This window comes from Streptopelia decaocto (genome assembly GCF_964273445.1).
Source record: "Streptopelia decaocto genome assembly, chromosome: Z".
Classification (NCBI taxonomy): domain Eukaryota; kingdom Metazoa; phylum Chordata; class Aves; order Columbiformes; family Columbidae; genus Streptopelia; species Streptopelia decaocto.
In genome coordinates this window covers 53,566,328-53,591,912 of record NC_138657.1, presented here as the reverse complement: position 1 = coordinate 53,591,912, position 25,585 = coordinate 53,566,328, and the positions used below count along the sequence as shown (strand labels likewise).

The 25,585-nt window shown below is 38.6% G+C and overlaps 1 protein-coding gene across 1 annotated transcript in view; it reads right to left on the bottom strand.

Moving 5' to 3' along the window:
* Positions 1-572: 572 nt before the first annotated feature.
* The window catches only part of ERCC8 (ERCC excision repair 8, CSA ubiquitin ligase complex subunit), a 32,555-nt gene continuing 7,542 nt past the window's right edge, over positions 573-25,585 (bottom strand). Inside the window, exons 5-12 of the mRNA XM_082074611.1 lie at positions 24,484-24,565; positions 23,797-23,865; positions 22,617-22,683; positions 18,923-19,026; positions 13,453-13,577; positions 10,012-10,209; positions 4,090-4,176; positions 573-1,788 (exon numbers count right to left, since the gene is read on the bottom strand). Coding sequence (XP_081930737.1) covers positions 1,720-1,788; positions 4,090-4,176; positions 10,012-10,209; positions 13,453-13,577; positions 18,923-19,026; positions 22,617-22,683; positions 23,797-23,865; positions 24,484-24,565 — 801 coding nt within the window. The 3' untranslated portion in view covers positions 573-1,719. The remainder of the gene's footprint in view (positions 1,789-4,089; positions 4,177-10,011; positions 10,210-13,452; positions 13,578-18,922; positions 19,027-22,616; positions 22,684-23,796; positions 23,866-24,483; positions 24,566-25,585) is intronic.

The window sequence follows — 25,585 nt, the reverse complement described above, 5'->3', positions numbered from 1 at the left end:
TTCTTGGCAGGAAAAGCAAGTCTTCTAAGCAATAGTCAGTTCCTGAAACAGCCTGAAAAGATGAAAGCACTTCTCTATGTATTCTGATAGAGGATGACTCCTAAATCCCAGTACCACTACCTTGATTGGTGCAGTCCCTTCCAGCTTAACTTCTCTCTTTAAACTCAACTTTGTTACTGTTTTTAACAGGAACTTAGTATCCAGCTATCAGCCACATACCTCCCAAGTGAATAACATTATTTCAACATGAATACAGCACCCCTTTTGACACCTGACCAGATTTTCAGATGTGGTGTGGGTTTGTTGTTTTTTGTGGGGTTTTTTTTGTTTGTTCGTTTTTTTCTGACAAAAGGATGGGAATTGCAATTAAGTCTATACTAACCTACTTCCTGCATTTCTGTCTTTAAAAGAGCTCTGACACTAAGAAAATAAATGCTATAAGGATAGAAGCAGAATAAGTGAAAATGAAGGGGAAGACTCAGATTTAATTATCTCATTTAACTTACTCACAGGCAAGAGATGCATAGTTGTAACTGTCACCATTGGCTTAGTACTTGGAACTGACAGCCCATATCTTGTACAGATATTAGAATATGGAAGCACAATGAATTAATTCCAAAATGCATAATCATAGAATACACACTATGCAAAGATTAAATTATTATATTTTGTTTATTTGCACAATATTTTTTTCCTCTTGTCTGAATTTGTGGTCCTAATATCTGCTCTGTTTTGGAAGGAATTTTTCCTTTATAGAGCTGCACCTATATTTGATGGGCACCTCTAACTCTGCTCTCTGATGGATGACTATACTATTTCTGAAGCACACACTAGTGATTGAAATGAGACAATAACCCCACAAAGCTCCTCCCTTTCAAAACAGAAAAGTCATTATGACCACAAATTCTGATTAAAACAGTTTTTAAGAGCTATGTGTGATATTTTTAACTTGAAATGTGATACAGTTTCTGCCTTGTACTGTGCTTCAAGCCTGTTTCTGTCCAGGAATTCTTCATGCTGGCTAGGGAAGTGCAAGAGATTCATAAATCGAACATGCTAACAAAAACTCTAAACTAGCTTCCTACTATTAACTTTCTGGGACAGACTCAGATAGCAGTTGATGGGGTCACCATATAAGAATTTTAATAGACGATCCCAGCTATACCTCTTTCTGAACTTAATACTGCATTTATGAAGAATGTTATGCAATACTGAAAATGCAAAGAACAGGTAAAAAAATCCTGTTGTCTCCCACACCACATAAGCGCTTGAAAATGGACACAGTCTGCTCCATCTAGACATGGATAAAAATAAGCCGGAAGTATCCCTGAGCTAGTCCTCCTTTAGGCAAAATTCTCTGTATCATGAAATGAAGATATTATCTCCTTACGTATTAATTATACCAGAAACAATGCAATATTATTGGTCCCAAGGGCTTTTATTTTTCCTTTAACAGCTGTTCAACACTGAATAAAGTATATCAATGCATAAGTGTAAGTATAAAAAGTCAGTGAGTCTGAAAAAGTAATCCTTTAGATTTAACTGCAACAGTGAAGAAAGAACACAGGGAACAGTGGAAACTTATTTCCAAAGGATCTTGCTCTCATAGAACTTTACCAAAAATCCAGTTGCAATAAATCCAACAATATCCAATTCTGTAGACAAAGTCCATGAACACAGTGTCTGAATGTCAATTTTATATCAGCACATAATTGAAATTCAGCTTTCATCATCACTGCTGCTCCATGCGTCTTCATATGCTGGATTTAAATGCTGTTGAGGCAGAGACTAAAGAAAATAAAAATTCTCTCAGTGGTTTGCTTAATTAAAAATACTAAAATACTAAAAATACTAAAAACAAATAAACTACTATATGTGGCCAAACTATTGTGTGTCTCACTGGTGCTGCATTTTTTCAATCATTTCTTGGGCCATTTCACTGATTACAGACAGGATAAATTATAAAAAGAAATAGTACTTTAAATAAAATTTAACAAAAAAAATATCTGGAGCAGTGACCAGAAGTTTCACAAATGTCTGGTGTAACATGTAACAGTTTGATATTACTATGTATGTTTTGTATCACTGGTTTTAAACCATAATTTCTGTAATTTCCCTAGCCTGGCACTGCCTCAAAAAGTAGTCCTGGCTTCTAACTGCATCCAACAACTATTTCTCACCTTAGCCCCCTAGGGTCAAGCTACAGGGTTTGTGCCGCTATGGAGTACACTGAATCACAGTTTTTGACTTGGAGTAAAATTATTTTCTTGTTTACTTCCATCCTAAGTTCAGATTCTAGTCATTAAGGCACTCAAATGACTGTTCCACCACATGAGAGGGAGCAGGAACTGGTGGGCTGTGGACAGCAGAACCCCTTCTCTCAGAGGCAGTGCTCATCTACAGTGTTTGTAAAAAGCAGCTGTAGCTTAACAGATTTTGGAACAATGGTACATCTTACATACCTCCAGCATGTCAAATTTAAAGGGGTGGTACTATTCAGAGCTGGGTAAATGACCCTGTTGCTGTGGGTTTGTTTTTCAGACTAAGAAAAAGCAATTCACACATCAAAATTCTCAGTTACATTAAAAATATTAATTTCAGGTAAACCGAACACATTTTGGATTTAGAGTATTTAATGTTTGAAATTACTTTTTTCTGCTTTGCTTAAGTGTATGATAGTTTTCAAATCAGCTGTCTTACCACGGAAATGTTACAAAAATTTTATGCCTCTTATCATTTCCCCATCCAAAATGCAATATTTCAGAAATTTTTAAAATGGAATTTTTGCATGCTATCAACCAAAACATTAACATATCCTGATTTTTTTAACATTAAGACAGTCTGGCAGACTCTGATTCTGTGAATGGTTTCGTAAAATAATTTTGGTTGGAAGAGACTCTCAGGATCATCAACCTGAACCAAACTCTAGCACTAAACCATGTCCCTAAGAACCTCATCTAAATGCCTTTCGAACATCCCCAGCAATAGTTGTAGACAGTGATAAGGTCTCCCCTCAGCCTCCTTTTCTCCAGGCTGAACAGCCCCAGTTCCCTCAGCTGCTCCTCATCAGACTTGTGCTCCAGACCCCCCACCAGCTTCGTCACCCTCTCAATATTGGGGCCAGTTCTGTTTAACATTTTTATCAGTGATCTGGAAGATGGGATTGAGTGCACCCTTAGCAAGTTTGCAGATGACACCAAGTTGGGTGGGAGTTTTCATCTGCTAGAGGGTAGGAAGGCCATACAGAGGGATCTGGACTGACTGGATCCCTGGGCTGAGACCAATTGTATGAGGTCTAACAAGGCCAAGTGCCGGATCCTGCACTTGGGTCGCAACAACCCCAGGCAGCGCTACAGGCTCGGGGAAGAGTGGCTGGAAAGCTGCCTGGCAGAGAGGGATCTGGGGGTGTTGACTGACAGTGGCTGAATATGAGCCAGTCGTGTGTCCAGGTTAAAATCTAGAAATCTAGAATTTTTCCCCCCTTCAAGCTGTTCATTGATATTTTTTTTTTTCTTTTTTTCTTTTTTTTTTTACTCAGCTCTAATACCAAGAAAAAATAAATTACTCTCTTGGAAAACAATGTTACATATGATCTTCCCTGTAACAGCCTGAATATTTTGCCTCAGACACTAAAATAAGATAGATTAGAATAGTCTTTATTATATTTCTGCATCAAAAATATTTGGGTATGAAACGTGGCATCCCTCATCTCACTGTTTAATACAGAGTACATTATAAACAATTTAAAATACAATCTTTGGTATCCTTCCTACTCTAAAATAGCATAAACTACAGAAAGCAGTACAGAAATTAAGGGAAATGAAATAAAAGTTTAAAGACTGATAGCCAAATGACAATTTTAATTGAAAAGCTACAAGTCTGCAAAAGATTTTACAAGACTATGAGAGAAAACATCCTCTTGAAACCCCACACAATCAAAAGATTGCACAGAAACAATAGATTATTCTCCTTTTAATCAGGAAGTTACAAATTTTGATGGTGAAACACATACTTAATATTTAATTCCTATGACACTCCCCCAAGCATTACAGCCATAAAAAGTATAGTTCAAACTCCTAAGTTCATTACCTTTTCAGAAATGTCATCAGGAACTGACTCTCGAAGAGATGGTATCCATGCAAGGATATTGCAGTCTTTGCTACCACTATAAAGTTCCTTTAAAACAGCAAGCAAAAATTACTTTTACATAAATTTCCTGAATACAGTGTTGGAAAAAAACCCTGTATTAAATATTTATTTTAAAATGAAGGGGAATATACAATTTCTAATTTGTACTATAATCTTGATAATCGGTACTTCAAATGACATGCCAAAACAAAAGAAGTTTTTATATTTTTCCCAGATTGCTCACCAAAACAGCACCACCCACTTTTAAATGAACTTTATTACTTGAGATTTTTTTGTCATGTCTCTTGAAACAACGTGTATGGTAACAGTTAGGAAGCTTAAGAGATTAATTACATCCAAGGGAGAAGAAAAAAGGGGGAAAAAAAAGGAAAAAAAAATTTTGACTAAAAAATACAAATCAACTCAAAAGCACCTAGTTACACATGTTAGAAGAGTGCATAAGTATGGAGCAAAGGCATATTAGGTCAATGTAGTTTCAGTATGCCTAGGGAGGGAAAAGAAAAAAGAAAGAACAATTTGAAGCCTGCATCCTGTTGGGAAGGCAGAGATCAGAAAGAAAATTTGTTATTTTTAATAAAAATAACTCTGTTTATTATGGTAATGACTAAAGACTGAGATCCTATTGTGCAAGGCACCCTGCAAACACATGGAAGCAAACGCCTCTACACCAAATAGCTAACAGTCAAATACAGCTTAGTTTTCTTAGTTCTTTATTAAAGGAAACACAGAGTTCTCTGCCACTTTAAACTAAGGAAATTTTAGTAATAAGAAACACTGCACCATCTTTGCAGTAAATTTTGCACTAATACTTCTATTTTCCAGAGTTCCACTTACATGAACATTCATGAAAATACTCTCATATGCTTTCAATCTTGAATCATACTTCTGCATATTATATGCCATGTCTCACAACACTTGAGTTTTGCTGTGTGTGTAAACTTCTTGAGTGAAACACATAAAGTACTTTTCTGTATTCAGGCTGACAGTATGAAAGCCTTGCTTTAAGTACATCGGTTTTTACACTAAACTAGCAACTCCGTGCACATTATTAATATGCTGATTTAACATAAGCTAAATAAATTATTACAGTTCTGTCTTTGCAGAAAGTCTCCTGTATTACGTATCCTTAATTCTAGAACTGCATGAGTTATGCTGACAGTGCAGGAACTTAATGCCTAATTCCTATAAATACCCATTTATGTGGGTAATCTTATTCAAGAGAGTTGACATTTTTGTAGAACTGGTCCCATGCATGAAGTTATTCAGGCGTAAAACACACACAAGGTTAGAGTTCATATCCTCATGAGAGAGGAAACACCCTTCTCATCTTGCTTAAAAGAAGACAGGTCAAAGTTACACCAAGGTATAGGTCCCACTTCATCCTGTCAGCAGTACTCTACTCAGGCCTCCTGCCTTTGACAGGATAAAGACTATCACTAGAACTTTAAAACCTCCCATGCTTGCCAAAGAGTGGCTGGAAAGCTGCCTGGCAGAAAAGGACCTGGGGGTGTTGATCAACAGGTGGCTGAACATGAGACAGCAGTGTGCCCAGGTGGCCAGAAATGCCAACAGCATCCTGGCTTGTATCAGGAATAGTGTGGCCAGCAGGACCAGGGAAGTGACCGATCCCTGTACTCAGCACTGGTGAGGTTGCACCTCAAATCCTGTGTTCAGTTTTGGGCCCCTCACTACAAGAAAGACATTGAGGTGCTGGAGAGAGTGCAGAGAAAGGCAACAAAACTGGTGAAGGGTATGGAACACAAGTCTGATGAGGAGCAGCTGAGGGAACTGGGGCTGTTTAGCCTCGAGAAAAGGAGCCTGAGGGGAGACCTTATCGCTGTCTACAACTACCTGAAAGGAGGTTGTGGCACAGAGCGTGTTGGTTTCTTCTCCCCAGTAAAAAAGGATTGGACAAATGGCAAGGCCTGAAGTTGTGCCAGGGCTTGTTTAGATTGGATATTAGGAAAAAATTATTCACAGAGAGAGTTGTCAAGCATTAGAACAGACTGTCCAGGGAAGTGTTTGAGTCATCATCCCTGGAGGTGTTTAGAAGATGTGTACATGTGCTGCTTATGGACATGGTTTAGTGGCAGACTTGGTAGCGTTAGGTTACTGATTGGACTTGACGATCTTAAAGGTCTTTTTCAACCTAAATGATTCTATGATTGTGTGAAAATCTGTCCTTGTGAGCAATGTCATGGTGACATCAGTATACTTCCACTTAATCTTTATTGTCACTTGTCTCACTTTCTGATCCTGGCATTGCAAGATCTCCAGTTCATATCCACTGCATTAAGTAATACTTACAATTAATTATTACAATTTGAAATGGTGACTCATACCTTAAGTCAGTCAAAAGAACAGCCAGTGTGCTCCATGCCTGTTTATGCAACAGTATAGGACATACACATACACTGTACTACAAACATACTCGATGCATGTTTATGGTACAATATATGGAAATATTATGCTTTAAGACTCTGAGGACAGATTGCAAATATAACTTGATTTAACTTTTAGTTATCTTTACTTATTAGACTGCCACTGGATTTGCCAAATACCTTTGCAAATGTCACTGTAATTTCTTGAACAATAGAAGTAGGTATAATTTAAAGCAAAATTGCCTCCTGATGCATACCTAATATTTATTACATGTTATTTGTGCATGGTGCTTTACTCCAGTTCTTTTTCTGAAAGAGAAGTGCAGTTCTCATTTGTTTACTTAAATTATTTTAAGCAGCTAATAGGGCACAATGGTATCTAGCATATTAAATCCAACAGTAAACATCATCTAAGACATTGCACAATGAAGATTTCCCCTTCCACACCATCCTTGAAATCGCTGACCTCCTATGAAATCAATGGCTCTTTAAAAAGGATCAAATTCTGCAGTTCTTACTATTCAGGCAGACTAACATCTTATTAATAAGTTTACATATATATAATGGATACATAATATAGTGGATTTTTTGGGTCTAGTCTCTGGACCTCAAAAGGCATATATACACAAATCAATGAAATCTCACACCACTCCGTGGAGACAGCTCCACAAAATATCTCAAACACAAAAGGTATTCCACACAAACTTGCTCATTAATTTGGGCCTCATAAGAACAAAGACTAATATAATTGGACTGCAAATAGCTAGTTGTTTGGGTATCAGTAATCATATTTGATTACACGGTTCTGAGCAAACAGAAGACACTTCTCACCTCAAATATTACTACATAATTGGTACAAAGCTGAAGTTACTTTTAGAGCCTATTTCAGCTATGAGGTGAAACAAAGATAGTGGTTAAAATACAGTTAATGAACAGAAAGAATGTGAGGGACTGGCAGCAGCCAAAATCAATCAGAAGTTTCAAACACAGAAAAAAATAGTAGGAAATTCTAATGACCAAATTTGGAGATGGGTAGGACAAAAATCACTCAGTGGGGTTAAAGACAGCAGAAAGTTTAGAAGACCGTTAACATGAAAAAACTCTTAACAACAGAGACTCACTACTAGATGGAAATGGTATAAACTCTGAAGAAAAGACGTAGACCTTTTTTCATATGAAGATAGTGTATTAATTTCAAATGTTCTAATAAGTAAGAAAAATGTTAGAAAGCCATCTGCTACACATTTCACCAGTAGATCCATACCTACACATCAGAGCGACTTCAAAGAGTTGTCTAAGAAAACTTCCAGCTTGCTTGAGTTAATGATGTTTTAATACATATTGACATACTATGAAGTTGAAAGTGAGCTAATATGCCACTCATTCAGGAAAAAAAAAAAATGTGGAATGATACAGATTCAAATGAACTAACTGACAAGGGAAACAAGGTGATTAAATGATTAAGGGATTAAATGATTCAGGTACCGTAGAGTCAAGATGTAGGAATATAAAAAAATGTCAACACAGTTTGCAATAAAGCAGGTTTGGCAAGCAAAACTGATTTTATTTACAACTAGTAACTGAAAATATAAAAGCATGGCTCTGAATAATTTTTTAACATATGGATTTAATATTGATTGCAAGAGCAAAATACAACAGATTTTACAGATAACTGCATTCTCAGAAAAGGAGTGTTAACTGGGAAATCATCACTTCTACTGGTAATATATGAAGACTAATGAATGTAATGTACTTAATTGTTTCAAGCCAGAAGGAGCAATTTGGAAATACAGGTATGAAAACAGTCAAAATAACACTACCACTCCCTTTGATGTTGACACACTAACTATAGTAATGTTATTCCAGAGTAACAATTTAATGCAACTAAACACAGAACATTTAAAGAAAAAACTAATCCAGTCACACTTCTAGAATACAGAACTGAACTGTGGAAGAGGATGATTCTGGAAAAGAATCAGAAATTGCAACAGATAAACAAATGAAGTTGTTGCCAACATAAATCTATAGCTACAGTGACTGATGCAGTTATTGGTGTGCATGCTCACGCAAGTGATCCTTTTCTAAGGATCTTAAAAGCCAAGACAGAGACATTCTAAACAGGTATGCATTTCCAGGGCTGGAAAACATGTTTTACAATGAAATGTAATGAGACTCACCTCTTCAGCTTTTCAAAAAGAACACCAAAAATGACTTAATATAAACACACTAGCATTTTTGTTTGGAAACTATTCTTAAAAACACCATAGCTTTTTAAGCTAGTGAAGAATAGCCCAGAAAAGATGTGCCTTAGTTATAATGTGAGTATTCCACCTTTCAGCGGATCTCGTATCTCACTGCCTATTCATGCCATAACTGCTTTCCAGGTCTAGCAAGGCATATTAGCTTGGGCTCTAATTGCCTCATCCCTAATGTGACAAAAATTTCAGTGAAGTCCATCTCAGTGATAAGGAAACATTGTTTCAGAAAAAGTTACTGGACTCAAAGCAAGAGCTACCGGATTAACTTCTATGATGTATTGTATGAGAAGACATGAAAGATATCCACATGCCCCTTTTGCATCAAATACTTCTCCCTGAAATATTTCTCCCTGAAATTTCAGAAACAAAAGATGAGAAAGGATGAGCTGGAACATGAAGTACAACCCTCAACACCCGAGGGCAACTCTGTTACAGCTTTAAAATCCACACTAACATCCACTGTGCCCTTGCCACACCACAAGCTGTAAGAACAATCTGTTGTAAAGTACCTCATAACAAATTAAGCTTTGTTATCCTTAAGTCCTTTATTGCAAGAGAAAAACATACCATAGGGGGAGAAAAAAAAAAGAATTAAAAAGGCAGAGGAAAAGTAAAAAAGACTGTCAATATCCTGAGTCCTTGTAATGCTATGGTATTTCTTAGGTGAAATGTTCTCAAATTAATTTTAAAAAGCTCATTATGTTCTCAACCCTTCATATAAACTGTCCATACATCCAGTGATTGCTTTAACTACAGGCATTTGAACAAGATCACCTTAGCAAAGTACTTGAGAGGTTTCTCAGTACCAATAGAAACACTAATGCACTTTGCCTAAATGCACTTCACATTCTTTCTTACTGTGATTAGTCTTGGGTATCTCAGAGAAAGACAAATGCCTCCTCTTCAGTCTTACAGAACACATGCAAAAGCCTTAATGCATAAAATTTATTAATGACAATATAAACCAAAAACTTACTGTAGGTATATCGAAAGGTTACCTATGTAAGATGAAATGAATAGTGGAAGGCACCCAATATAGAAGGAGCCATCCCCAGAATGTGAGCAAAATTATCTTGCTTGACACATGGGCCACAAAATTCCCTCTTACATCAAGACCTTTGATTAAAGCACATCCCTGAAAAGTTAATACTTTTTCTGCAAACAGTTTGACAATCTGTATAAATATTCCAGGTTGTCTGGAATATTGTTTGTACATAGCTTACCTGAAAATTAGGTTGAAATACACAGCAGTAGACAGTGCTATAATGCCCTCGAAGCATAGTGATCAGTTCTCCTGTGAAAACTGTATAAACAGCAATGGTGCTACCATATGGTACAAAGGCAAACTCTGGATTACAGCCACAGGAGATGGTGAATTTGAGTCCTTTTCTGCTTTCATTACAGACTTTCCCATAATTCACCTGTAAAATGAAGGATTATGCAGTTAACAGCTAACTAAAACTACAGGAAATAATTTTATCTAAAAAGATCAATTTCATTTCTTCTTTAATACCTAGTAAAATTAATTGTAAGCTTCCCAATGTGAATACAACTTTTGAGATTTCCAGTTACAGATGCCTATCAAGGAATAATTTTTCTGTTCATTTAAGTTCAGTCTCCTTAATATTAACTTTAGGAAAGGAAAATAAAGACATGCCTAGAAATCAGCAGTTCCACACAGTAAAAGAATTTGCACAGGCTGTTGTTCCATGCCAGATTTACAGTGAGCACCTAAGTTATCTCTGAAATCAGAACTTAAGAATTATCACCTTAAACATTTTCCTAGATGATCCAACATAATATTTTTAATACTTGAGAGAAAATTATTAAAAGAACTCCTTACACACAACAGTATACAGCTATAAATCACAGAATCATTCAGGCTGGAAGGGACCTTCAAACCTCATCTAGTCCAACCCAGCTGCAATGAGCAGGGACATCTTCAGCTGGATCAGTTCGCTCAGAGCCCCATCCAGCCTGGCCTTGACTGTCTCCAGGGATGGGGCATCTACCACCTCTCTGGGCAACCTGTGCCAGTGTTTCACCACCCTCATTGTAAAAAAATTCTTCCTTATCTCTAGTCTAAATCTACTCTCTTTTAGTTTAAAACGGTTAGCCTTTGTCATATTGCAACAGGCTCTACTAAAAAGTCTGTCCCCATCTTTGATATAGGCCCCTTTTACGTACTGAACAGCTGCAGTAAGGTCTTCCCAGAGCCTTCTCCAGGCTGAAAAACCCCAACTCTCCCAAACTGTCCTCACAGGAGAGGTGTTTCAGACCTCTGATCATTTTTGTGGCCTCCTCTGTGCCCTCTTCAACATGTCCATGTCTTTCCTGTACTGAGGGCTCCAGAGCTGGACACAGAACTGCAGGTGGGGTCTCACCAGAGCAGAGTAGAGGGGCAGAATCACCTCTCTCGACCTGCTGGCCACGCTCCTTTTGATGCAGCCCAAGATACAACTGGCTTTCTGGGCTGCAAGCTCATATTGCCAGTTCATGTCCAGCTTTCAATTTACCATTGCCCCCAAGTCCTTCCCCATAGGGCTGCTCTCAGTCCCTTCATCTCCCAGCCTGTATTGATACTGGGCATTGCCCTGGCCCAGGTGTAGGATCTTGCACTTGGCTTTATTGAACCTGGTGAGTTCGAAGTTTGAGGCAAATATAAGTATCAGTCAGCATAAGCCAGGCAAGGAAGAAGACTACTTGTTGCTCTATTTTTGAAGTATGATGTTTCATAACAAAGAGCACTTATGTAAGAAAAGTACAATATAAAGCAGAAAATCTCTCTCAATCATCATCAAAATGTATGCAAAGAGTTTGATTAGCATACAAGTAGGTTGATATTTTTCGTATTGAAAGGATATTTTCATGAGATGTGGAGTTCATGTAATGTCCTTTGTGGATACACTGCTCATTTTAGAAAGACAGTGTTTGTAAACATTGACTGTTATAAGTCCTATTAATGCCAGTTGTTTTAAGAAGCATATTTCTGTGCTGATAAAGAGCAATTAAACTACTTCCCAGAGTATGTGAGCTGTAACAACAACAATTCCCAAGCCAGAACACTACTCATAACAAAGGCATGCACAATGAAAAGGAGGAATGAAAGCTGGGAAAATTATATGGATATACTCCGTAAAAATGTTCCTGCTTGATAGAGGAACAATGAAAAGGAAAGGATGCTGCCAAATCAAGAACGAAATAAAGGTCTTAAAAGCTGACTTTGTCCTTTAAGCACCCAGACAAACAAAAAACTGGCTTCCCTGTTTGATTATTCTTATACTCCAGACTTTCTACTCCTCTTTGTGATATATGTGCACAACTCCAACATTCATTTCTCTTACTAACTCAAACAATCCACTAGGCCTCAAATTTGTCTAATTGCTCAAAAAGATTCACATGCATACCTTAGTTTCTCTACCTTTGGAGAGCCACAGAAAGAAATTATGGAGATCAAAAGGACTGGCCAGTTGGGGAAATAAACAGACTATAGTGTGAACTTGTATTACCTGTACATGTGTTTGTCTGCTGGTGCCTTAAAATTACTTTAAGCAATACCTCTGGGCAACATGTGAAAATACAGTACTCTGGACAATATAATTCTGGACTTGAAAAAGCACGGCAGGATCAAGCTATTCCACACCAAATACAAAGAACTGCAAAATAGCCTATGAAACAAGTCAATGAACTAACAGGCACAGAAAAACAAATAACAGTGATCCAGCTGGTGGTAGTAGAGTGAACAAACTGTATTATCTACTTTGGTGATGGTAATACAAAGACAGAAATATGTCTGTATATAAGTTCTGAGAACAAGCTGGCAAATATGAGTAGTGTGGAGACAGCAAGGTCCTTTCATTTATATGTCTATAAGTAATTGGTTTTGCTGTGTTTTGAAACTAAGCAGCCAAAGTAAAATACTTCTAAGGTAGACTAAAATGTCTTCCTTTCCTGATAGCAATGACAGACCATAATCACCACTATCTAAATTTTCATGGAAAATGACTGACTTAGTATGTCCCTCTTTCAAAAACAACACAGGAAACATTTCCTTTACTGAGCAGAAAATTAAAACAGGAACCTTCAGCAAAAAAAAAGGCATAGAAAGGACTGGAGCAGCAGTAGAGATTTAATTCCCTCATTTGCCCCCAACACCCCAATTTGATTGCAAGGTAAATGTAAGGGGATTGATATATTTTTTAACACTGTTGTACAACTCCACAAGAGAGATTTCACAAAAACACAAGAAAAGTTGTAAGAAAGCCAGGAAGTCCATCAGTGAAACTCTCAGGTAGGGAAAAGTACTCTGTGGATAACACACAGACAGCTAATAGTTAAAAAAAAATTCTACCAAAAGTCACTGCATATTAAGGTTTTCATTACCGTCTGCAATGTTTTCAGCCATGGTCACAAATTAATGAATTTAAAGTCACCATATCCAATCTTTAGGTACAGGCTACTTCATACTGTCCTTTATAACAAGTAGAAACAAGAAGAGAAATCTGGAAAAAAAATGCTCACTAAATCTTAAATGATGAGATAAAGCAGCTATATCCTTTATAAAAATGAATAAATATCCAAAGTCCTAATGACAATTACACGAATTATAACCCTTCTAAAAGTATGCAAAATAAAAACATAACCAAATATCCCTGAGAACTTACTAATGTGTTTTCTCCAGTGGAGCTGTTCCAGAGTCGCATCCGATCATCTGTGCCAATGGTCAACAGATGAAGTCCATCATGTGTGTAGCATAGACCATTAACTCTCCCATTGTGAGCAGTGTTTGCTGTCAGGAAAAAGAGCTTTTTCAGATTTCTACAGAATAATCACTGTTTTGTATACATATTTTTATTTCAATGTATAGCACTGAAACTGCTGTTTATATGGTAACATATCCGTAAATTAATGATTTAACTCTCAGTTTATAAAAGCATCTGGCTGGCAACTGGTCACCAGCACAGTTCCTCATGGCTCAATTCTAAGGCCAGTCCCATTCAATATATTTACCAATGATCTAGATGCAGGAATCGAATGCACCATTAGCAAGTTTGCAGATGATACCAAACTGGGAGGTGCTGTAGACCCTCTTGGGGGACAAGGTGGGATAGATGGGAGCACCGGGCAATGATTAATGGGATGAAATTTGACAAGTTGTGTTCCTCAGGTGTAGATATTGGGATTGGCACTGTTTAATATCTTCATTGGAGACATGGACAGTGGGATTGAGTGCACTTTCAGCAAGTCTACTGATGACAACAAGCTGAGTTGTTGACACACCTGAGGGATGGGATACCATCCAGAGGGACCTGGACAATTTCAAAAGGTGGGCCCATGTGAACCTCAGGAGTTCAGCAAGGCCAAGTGCAAGGTTCTGCATCTGGTTCAGGGCAATTCAAAGCATAAATACCGGCTGGCTAGAAAATGGGCTGAGAGCAGCCCTGAGGAGAAGGCCTCAGGGGTTTTGGTTGATGAAAAGCTCAATGAGACCTGGCAACGTTGACATCACTAGAAAACTTCCTAGCCCAGTATTGCCCTCGGACTACTATCCATTCCTGGTCTTCCAAGTGGGTGGTGATGAAGCTGCAACCCATAGTCCAAGGGCAATCAAAAGAGACTTCAGGGCTTTGGGATGGTTGGTAAGGGAATCGGGAGCACAGGTTATTCTCTCCTCTCTTCTTCCAGTTGTGGACAGTGACATTAGAAGAAAGAGATGGATGCAGTCAATTAATACATGGCTCTGTGGCTTGTGTCACTGTCACAATTTGCGGTATTTTTGATAATGGGATGGTTTACACAGCACAGTTTGCTGGTGTTGGATGGGACTCACCTTTCTCAAACAGGTCTTTGAGGGTCTTTGCTCATGAGCTAGTGGGGCTCATTGACAGGGCCTTAAACTACACATGCTGGGGGAGGGGGGATGATATCAGGCTTGCCCATGACAACCTGTGGGACAAGATGCGAGGAGAAATGGGTGGGATACTAGTGAGTACCCTCAGCCGGTGGCTCTGAGACACACTGGCCACACTGAAACACACTTGAAGCCTTATGCTCCTGAGATAATACAAGCCAACAGGAAACCAGCAGCAAAATACTTCAAAATAATTAAGGGACCTTCCTCTGAGAACGAGACACAGCCAACAGCCCAGCTGAAGTACCTCTACATGAATGCACACAGCATGGGCAACAAACAGGAAGAGCTGGAAGACACCCTGTGGCTAGAAGGCTACGACCTCATGGCCATTGCTGAGACTTGGTGGGACAGATGCCATGACTGGAGTGCAGTGATCGATGGCTACAGGCTGTTCAGAAGGGACAGGCAGCCCAATCGGGGGAGGCTACTGATGAAGCCTTCTTACTCCAGCTACAGGAGGCATCACACTTGCAGGCTCTTGTCCTGCTGGGGGACTTCAACCACCCTGACATCTGCTGGAAAAGTGGCATTGTGAGCTGCAGGCAATCCAGGAGACTCCTGGAATGCACTGAGGATAACTTCTAGGCCAGGTAAGAGACAGCCCTACCAGGGGGGATGTGACACTGCACCTGATGGTCACCCGTACAAGTGAGCTAATCAGTGATCTGCATTTTAGGAAAGTCAACTTCCAGCTCTTCAAGGAGTTAGTGAACAGGACCCCTGGGAAACTGCCCTCAGGGACAAGGAAGCAGAACAGAGCTGGCAGAGCTTTAAGGACACGTTCCATTGAGTGCAAGAGCTCCCAATCCCCAGGTGTAAGAAAAGGGGTAAGGAGGGCAAGAGGCCGGCATGGTTGAGTCGAGACCTGGTGGACAAACTAAAGGGCAAGAAGGAAACGCACAGGCAGTGGCAGCAGGGACAGGGACCCTGGAAAAAGCACAGGAACACTGCCTGGTTGTGCAGAGATGCGGTCAGGAGGCCAAGGCACAGCTGGAGCTGAACTTGGCAAGGAATGCAAACAATAACAAGGGCTTCTACAGGTAGGTCAGCCAGAACAGGAAGGTGAGAGGTAGCGTAGCCCCCCTGATGAGCAAGACTGGTGAACTGGTAACAATGGATGAGGAGAAGGCGGAGCACTCAGCAACTTCTTTGCCAAAGTCTTCATGGGCAAGCCCTCTTCCCACACCTCTCAAGTGGATAAACTGCAAGAGGGGACTGTGGGAGCAAAGTCCCTTCCACATTAGCGAGGATCAGATCTGTGACCACTCATGGAGCCTGAACATACATAGATCTATGGGACCTGAGGAGATGCATCCAGGAGTCCTGAGGGAATTGGCTGACATAGTTGCCAAGCCACTCTCCATGATATTTGAGAAATTGTAACTGGAAAAAGGGAAACATTGCACCTATTTTTAAAAAGGGTAGAAAGGAGGACCCCAGGAACTACCAACCTGTCAGCCTCACCTCTGTGAGCCAAGATGATTAGGGGTCTGCAGTATCTTTCTTGTGAGGAAGGAGCTGGGTCTGCTCAGCCTGGAGAAGAGAAGACTGAGAGGTGACCTTATTTATGTTTAAAAATACCTCAAGGGTTGGTGTCAAGAGGATGGAACCAGACTCTTCTCAGTGGTGCCCAATGACAGGATGACAGTCAGCGGGCACAGACTGAAGCATAGGAGGTTCCATCTGAATATGAGGAGAAACTTCTTTACTTTGAGATAACAGGCTGCCCAGAGAGGCTGTGGAGTCTCCTTCTCTGGAGATATTTAAAACACACTTGGACACATTCCTCTGCGATCTGCTGTAGGTGAACCTGCTTCAGCAGGTGGGTTGGACTAGATGATCTCTAGAGGTCCCTGCCAACACTAATCATTCTGTGATTCTGCACCTGAAAAGATCATGGAACAGATAATCTTAGAAGCTATGCTAAGGCACATGGAGGATAGGAGGTGTTCCAAGACAGCGCATGGCTTCACCAAGGGCAAGTCCTGCCTGACCAGCAGAGTCTATGATGGAGTAACTACATCAGTGAACAAAGGTAAGGCTACGCATGTCGTGTATCTGGACTTCCACAAAGCCTTTGACACAGTCCCCAACAACATCCTTCTCTCTAAATTGGAGAGATATGGATTTGATTGGTGGACTGTTCAGCAGATGAGGAACTGGCTGGATGGTCGCACCCAGAGAGTAGTGGTGAATGACCCAATGTCTGGATGGACACTGGTAACAAGTGGTGTCCCTCAGGGGTCCATATTGTGACCAGCACTATCTTCATCAGTGATACAGACATTGGGGTTGAGTGCATCCTCAGCAAGTTCATGAATGACACCAAACTGAATGGTGCAGCTGATGCACCTCAGGGATGGGATGCCATCCAGAGGGACATTGACAAGTTCAGGAAGTGGGCCCATGCAACCCTCACCAGGTTCAAAAAGGCCAAGTGCAAGGTCCTGCACCTGGGTTGGGGCAACCCCCAGTATCAATAAAAGCTGGGGGATGAAGGGATTGAGAGCAGCCCTGTGGAGAAGGACTTGGGGTTACTGGTGGACTGAAAGCTGAACATGAGCTGGCAATGTGAGCTTGCAGCCCAGAAAGCCAGTTGTATCTTGGGCTGCATCAAAAGGAGCATGGCCAGCAGGTCAAGAGAGGTGATTCTGCCCCTCTACTCTGCTCTGGTGAGACCCCACCTGCAGTTCTGTGTCCAGCTCTGGAGCCCTCAGTACAGGAAAGACATGGACCTGTTGGAGAGGATCCAGAGGGGGCCACAAAAATGATCAGAGGGCTGCAACACCTCTCCTGTGAGGACAGGCTGAGCGAGTTTGGGCTGTTCAGCTTGGAAAAGAGACGGTTCTGGCCTTTCAGTACTTAAAAAGAGACTATAACAAAGATGGAGACAGACCTTGTTGCAGAGCCAGTTACGAGAGGACAAGGTAAAATGGTTTTAAACTAAAAGAGGGGAGATTCAGGCTAGACATCAGGAAAAAACTTTTTACAATGAGGGTGGTGAAACACTGGCACAGGTTGCCCAGAGAGGTGGTAGATGCCCCATCCCTGGAGACATTCAGGGCCAGGCTGGATGGGGCTCTAGCAACTTGATCCAGTTGAAGATGTCCCTGCTTATTGCAGCTGGATTGGACTAGATGTCCTTTGAAAGTCCCTTCCAACCCAAACTGTTGTATGATTTTATGATTAAAACAGATACTTACTGCTACTTCACATCTGCTAACTGTACATTTTGGAAAATTAGTTTGTCTTTAGAGAGATTTGCATGTATTTTTCTACATGCAATATAAGTTGCACATAACAAGTCAGTCTGACACACACGTAGCTTCAATCACTATGATTTATGCTATGCAAATCCTTTTGTTCAGAGCCATGAGACATAGTTTATAACTTGTGACTGAATTCCAAATACTATATATTCCTACCTCAGAGCAGTGACTGTTCAATTATTTTTGACCCAGTAAAATTTAATATCTTTTGTCCAGAATTGACCAAAATTCATGAACCATAATTTAAAGTTCAGAAGCTTCCCTTTAAATTATTGGTTTGTTGTTGTTGTTGTCGTCATCTTTTTTTGTGTGGGTTTTTTTTTGGTATGGAAATGTGACCTGGAGATACATTAAAATGTCAATGTTTTCACTAATAACAACCGATACAAGGCAGCATTAATGCATTCGACTGTAGTGAAACATATATTTAAATTCAGAGGAAGCTAAATTACACATAATCATAAACTTATACTCTATTGTATACTTTATGCAGTATAAAAGCAATATAATTGATTTTATGGCACCATGTATGTGAAAATATTCTAGAGGCTTGAATTGGAAGCACGGCTAATTTAAACAGGCAAACAAATGCGCTTTTGTGTGTTTCGTTTGTGTTGCCTTTGTTTTTAAAGGAGGGTAGTTAACTACTGGAATAGCTTATGAAGTGATTGCTTCTTATACGAAGCCTGATCTACATTTTTTGGGGAAAACATTTAGAACAGATACAATGCTGTTGCCAAGGAGATCTCTCTAATTGAGATCCCAAACCACAAACACTGTCTCTACAACCGAAATAACTGAATAAATTCAACGGCCTACGTTATGCAGTTGGTAACAACTGGATTATCGCTACTCTCCTTGCTCATGTTATTAATAGTATTCAACACATTCATGAACTATAAGAATGCTTTTGATTATGTATAGATTACCAACAGTTATATTCTGTATTACCTGCCTCAGAAGATGCTTTGGACTTTTCTCCATTGTGCTGATCAAGCGTAGTCAGACATCCAGATGCTCTCCTCACATCCCATAATTTTACTCTGTTGTCAGCACTAAGAAAAACAGATTTGCATACATTGGGGAAATTGTCTGCACCTTGGTTCAATAACTGTCTTTAGCCAACCCTCCAGGAACTCACCCTGGTCCAGCCACTATTCAGAACCACTCGTCATGCAATTACATTCAAGCCAACAGAATTTCACGAAAAGATTTTTCAGACAGACTTCAGACATTCAACTACATGAATCAATAAATATAACTGGTAGACTACAGGCACAAAAGAATGAATCTTTGTCTACAATAAAATACACTTGCCTCTTTGACTACAACATAACACTCTTGCATACATACACAGACTAGAAATAAACTTGCTAGTTCTTCTGTTGATTAAACTGTAGCTACAGAGTCCAGCATTGTCTAATGGTTGCCTGGGAACTTAAGCTCTTGCTATCACAGATCTACAGTATGACTGGTGCACAAATTGGCTATGTACACATAGGCTGGATAGGTCTATACACTCAGTTGTCATACAGTGCTATGGCAGAAACATGGAGAGCTTGCTTCTTCCGTAGGAACTCACTGGCTTTGCCTACATTACCGGGGTGGCACAAGGAGGGAAATACCAAGGTTCAGGCTGCTGTCATTCATTCTGGTTCCCAGGCTGTGTGCTCATGCTTTGCTCACACTGTGCCTTTGCCAGCAACAAAAGCAATGGTAACTGTTGGTACTAGGTATGCGCTGCACATGCTTAGAAGGCAACATCACAGGCAGCGCATTTTGTATAGCACCTTGATGTGCAGCTTGATTTGAGCATTCCAGTAGTATACTTCTATGTGCACCACAAGACTCTTAGGTATAGATTGCAGGTAAATTCACAGAAAAGACCACTTCCCACGCACTAAGTCACCAGTGTAGATATATTTAGTTACACTATTTAGATAGTTCCCAGCAACTTAACTGACCTTTCAAGGGAAACAAAACAAACCAACAAACAAACAAAAAACCCCAACAAGAACAAAACCAAAACCCACAAAAAACCCTCCCAAAAATAAATCACTTTTCACCCCAGCTAAACAAAACCAACTGTATCTCTTTGTTCTACAGCTGGAACATATACCCAAACTGATTCTTAGAAAAGCAGTCTTCTAACTGAAGTACTACATGCTTTTTCCTGTGTGTTCTCAAGTCAGATCAGTGCAATAATATCAGAAATATAGATAGTATACATATACCAACTGATCAAAGCAAAACCAACTGTTATTCCCTATGTCCTGGTTTTGTTAAAAACAAGACCAGATTCTCTTTTAGTGAATTTTCCTTTCAGCTAAGTTCTTCCAAGTAACAGCACTTTTCTGAGTTTGGCTGCTTGTTTTTGCAGACGGCAGCTGATAACATAGCAATGGTACGCAAAATATTGATAAAAATGCACGTCCTGTAAGTAAGAGGGGCGTATTTGGAAGGAGGCGAACAGAACAGGTGACCAAAACTGACCAACTTAGTATTCCATCCCATATATATCATACACCCTATAAAAGTGGGAGATCACGAGTGTCTCTCCCTCTTCGACCATGGCCGGCATCTGATGGGGACCCTGCCTGTCGTGCCTGCAACCTGAGACCTGTTTCCAGACCCTGAATCCAGTTCCAGTTTGCTGCAGAGTCCAGCCCAGGAGTTCCAGGTGCCTGCCCTGCATCATTGAGCTGTGCCAGGAAATTCAAGATTGGTTTTGTATATTTTGTATTATTTTCTCTACTTTATTAGTAGCATTAGTAGAGCATTTTTAACTTTTTTCCAACTTGCAAGTCTCTCTATCTCTTTGCCTCTCTTTTCATTGTATTGCCTTTTCCTTGGTGGGGAGGGCTGGGGGTGGCGGAAGAGGGGGTTAACAGAGAGCACCTGCCACAGTTTATTGTCACTCTGCATTAAATGATGACACCTTACCTATTCTGCACCTGACAAAACTAATGACTAATTTGTTCTTCTGTGCTCCCCTCCACTACAGATTGATTCTGTTAACTTCCAAGTGGTACTCCACCTGAGTATGCTGACAACACATTACTTTGGTGCAAACAAATATTCTAAGACTGTGAACAGAGATATTGTGAGGTTTGAGCTGACTATAAAGTAAGCAACAAACTGCAAATAGTTCACTGAAATATTCTTAACAAAGGCATAGAAAGAGCTTCCTTATTATAAAAGCCTATAGTTGTCCATTTTTGATGATGCAGTTTCTATTGGCTAAACTTTTCTAGCCAGCTCTAATGAGCAAAAAATAGTTTATAACCTTCTCTAATGCCTAAAACTGAAGTGTGTGAAGGACCCTCAGAAAACGTTACTTCTCTGACTGTTCCGATCTCCTGCCAAAAATATGGAAGAGACAAGCATCATACAGAGAAACTGGAAATAATATGTTTCATAGGCAAGCCACACAAAACCCAGAAAATATATTTTTCCCTCCCCTGAAATGAACACAAGCAAACATACAGTTGTCTTAGAAAACAGTCACATCTCCTGATACACAAGATTAGTCCAGATTCTCTTTTTAGCAGTACCCGTCAGTTTCTCCTCACTACCACTTAATTATCTCAGTATTGACAGTTCTTGCACATATTTGTCTTAGCAGATGGCAAAACTGAATTATGTTATCAGGAACTATTCATCCATCTATAGCACTGAATTAAGTAATGAAGCCATATGAAACAGTTTTGACATGCAATTATTGTAAGACAACATGACAACATAGGTAGACACATGTTTATACTTATATGACTTTGAAGCAAAATGTTTACGGAGACATGGTAAGTCAATATTTAATAAAATTTGCTGCTACTTCTTTGATAGAAAACAAGGGAACAATTTTTCATTTGCTAAAACAAGTCACACTGTTTGAAAATTTCACAAGTATGTTGATAGTTTCAGAAGCTTGGTATCAGAAATCAAGGGTATGCAATTCTGATATCAACTTACTCAAATTTCACTCTCAACTTAGGAAACGGACAATCCTCTCTGCAATTCAAATGAAAAAATCTGCTAACCATGAAACTAAAAACAGAAATAGCACACTATAATCAAAAGCTAACATATGCAAAAGTTATAGGAAAGCCAAGAGGATTTTTTAGACTGAAAGTGATTGGAAGGAAGAAAAAAAAAAAAAAGAGGAGGCCTGAGAATATCAATATATTAATACAATCCATACTCACCAAATCACTGTAGCTTGGAAAGTTATTACTGTTAGCTAAGCTACCAGAATTATACTCTCTGGCATGAATAAGCATGATTAACCAGGATGGTACTTCGTGGTAAAAGTATTTTACTTTGTTACAAAACAGATCAGCAACACGTACACTAATAAACAGTAAGAAATTAGTATCTCTACAATGCTCTATCACTTTCCTATACCTTTAAATGCAACCGCTATTTCAAAATTCTGTACAATCTTCCTATAAAATAAGCATCACTTGGAGAGCTTTCCAGGCTTAGTTTTTCGAGGCAAAATGTAAAAAAACTGTGAAGAGATTAAAGTAAATTATGAAGATTAACTTCAAAACTGCATTTGAATTGTAAAAAAAATATGCATAATGAATGTATTCAATTTTACCATCAGACATTTTTAGTGCATATAACTGTCCACCAACATCTCTACCTTGCTGTTGCCAGAATATACTCGTGACGTGGAGACCAAGATACTGCCAGTACTTCTTGCCTGTGACCTAAAAATTTTATGAAAAAACTTATATGATTTTCTAGGAAAATACTGGATGTAAAAAACTAAAAGTAAAAGCAAGACTTAATTCTACAGGATCCACCAATCCACAACAATTATCTAAATTGTAATATGAATTTGAATTATGTGAAAATGTATTATTTTGGACTAGAGGTTAACTGTCTTTCTTCCGGTTGCTTGAGTGGAATTGCAGTGAGCTGAAAGTGAAATAGAGTATTACATGTCTATACCTTCTGATAACCAAGATAGTTTTATCAATGCAAAACACATTATATAATAGTACAGCTACAGCTACTGAGTTTAAATACTGTTATTAGATTTTGTGTTAGCACTGGTGTTCCCACACACAGAAGGAACTTTCCATTTCTTTTTTTCAAATCCTTTCAAAATGTTTGAGATGCCCATTGTAGTTGATTCAGTTCAGAAGAACTTACTGGCTTAAGCTCTGCATCTCACGAAAGCACAGAGGCTGCTTTTAGACTTGAGCTGGCCTTCGCTTGAACACATGTATATAGAGTCATACTCCAAAAGTAAATAGTAAAAAGAGAGACATTATGGGCAAATTCTCATTAAATGCAAAAAGTAATCTATTATGCAACAACAGACCCCTGTGTTTACTGAATTAGGTAAATGCAAAGGACTAGAAGCCACCCTTCTACAGAAAGTAGTACATTACATGTTATATAGAAACTTCTAAACAAATCGATGCAAGCACCTCCACACAATATTTTGTTGAAAATAGCCAAAGTTGTTGTTTTTTTTTTTTTAAAAAAAAAGGCAGCATCCCATATTCAATTTCCATGAACACAAAAACATCTACACTGTACTAGGTAATAAATAGTAATCACTATTGATTAGGTCATGAAAATGCTCAAACATCTGTAATAACTGTTCATTAATTAATATTTGTATTCTCCAATTCATTAGCACTAGACTAACACTCCGAAGAATCTTTTGCCACTGTGTAACTTCCACAATGGCAATAAATAAATTAGTCATGATACTTACAAAGAACACATTGTATACAGTGTTTCTTTACAGGACTTGTTTTACTCAAAGTAGTTATTGTTTAACATTTATGTTTCAGACTAAAAAGTACCCTGCAGAATGTGAGAACAGGATCCAGACTTCAAGTCACAGAGCTGTACTTGGGGGCTTTTGGTACCAACTGTAACAAGAGAAACAAAAGACAGTTAAAAAAAACCCTGAGCATTTGAGAGAACAACAACAACAACAAAATCTTGGCGATGACGAAGAAATAGAAGTGTTAGCTGCATAACAGTTCATTTAGTCAAAGCAATGCATTCTATTAACAGATTTTCATTTTTAGTCCAAGTAAACTTGCCATATAACAAACAAAATTTAGAAACTGAGGTAAACAGGACAGTACTTAAGAAATTTAAATATCTCCTCTTGAAATATTTTTTTCTAAACATAGTTCAATTGTTTACATGTAAGTATCACGCATTTCCTCCCCTCAATTTACACAATTTACTATGTTTGGATCTAATAACCTTCAAATGATAATTTATGTAATGAAAGATAACCTAATTATAGCTAACAATTTTTATCTAGAAGAGCTGATTGATGTATTATTTCAGAAGAACAAGTGTGATATTCTTATTGACATCATCGGACTAATCCATCATACCAATGAGCTTCTACCTTATGAAGAATCAAAGTATGTAAAATTAAAACAGGTGAGGGAAAAATCTCCTACTGATTATTACTTGCCTTTTACTATAACCCTAAAATGCATTGGAATTTCTTAAAAACACATACATACCTGCTATTAAACAATGCTTTGTGGCAACTGGAGACATGTGATGGCTATAGACTGTTCCCTCAAAGTGAAATACATCTGCAGCCTGACAATAAGAAGATAAAATAAATCACAGCACCGAGTATGTTGTCAGAATGCAAATATCATTAAGTATTTTTTCAAGTAACCACTACAAATGAGACTAATACAAATATTGCTATTTGCATATTAACAATAACTCTCCTGCTTAGAAACCAGATCATGAAAACATCACAAACTAAATGTCTGTTTCCAACACTAGAAAAACTATTCCAGAGCTCAAAGATAACACAAAAGAAAGACCAAGAAAAGTGGCTAATCAGAAGCATGAATGGAAATTATTTACAAATTATAAAAAATTTGAAAAGCCACCAAGAAAAAACAGCAAACAAGAATGTTGTAATTTGGAAATAGAAGTCAACAGGAGACACCTAGACTAAATTTAGAAGCCCCTCGTCATTCACAAATATCACATAACTATCTGCAATTCCTCAAAAACAAAACAACCCACCAGACAATATTATTAGCTCTCTTGTGAGTGATAACAATTAATGAAATATAATATTGACTAATCAGTGCAATTACTTTCAGGAACAATTGCTTTTGTTGTCTTATTCTAAAATATTCTATAAATAAAAAACCCCAAACTTAAAACTAAGTTGTCTGTATTTTCAAATACACCATTTGGTGACAGAACAGGTCAAACAATAACCTTCATATGAACACAGTGTCTTTTAAGTGATGCTTACAGAACCATCTGTAAAAGGAATTGAGCTTTGCATTTACGAGATCTAGTAACTGCAAACACAACTTCATGTCTCACACAAAAAAAAAGTCAAAATTTATTTTTATTTTGTCCCTAGGATGGGAAACCCCCTTTTTTTTTTTTTTTTTAATTCTTTCACTATGCATGAAACAACATTCAAATAGCATCAGTGTAAATCCATTAATACATGTGTGCTGGAGACAAGATAAATGCAGTCCAGAATTCATAGTTCAACAACTGGATGCAAGGATTAGTGAGTCAAAGCAACATTAAATCCTACAGAATCTTTTTACTTTAATAAAGCCAGTTACATTGGTTAGC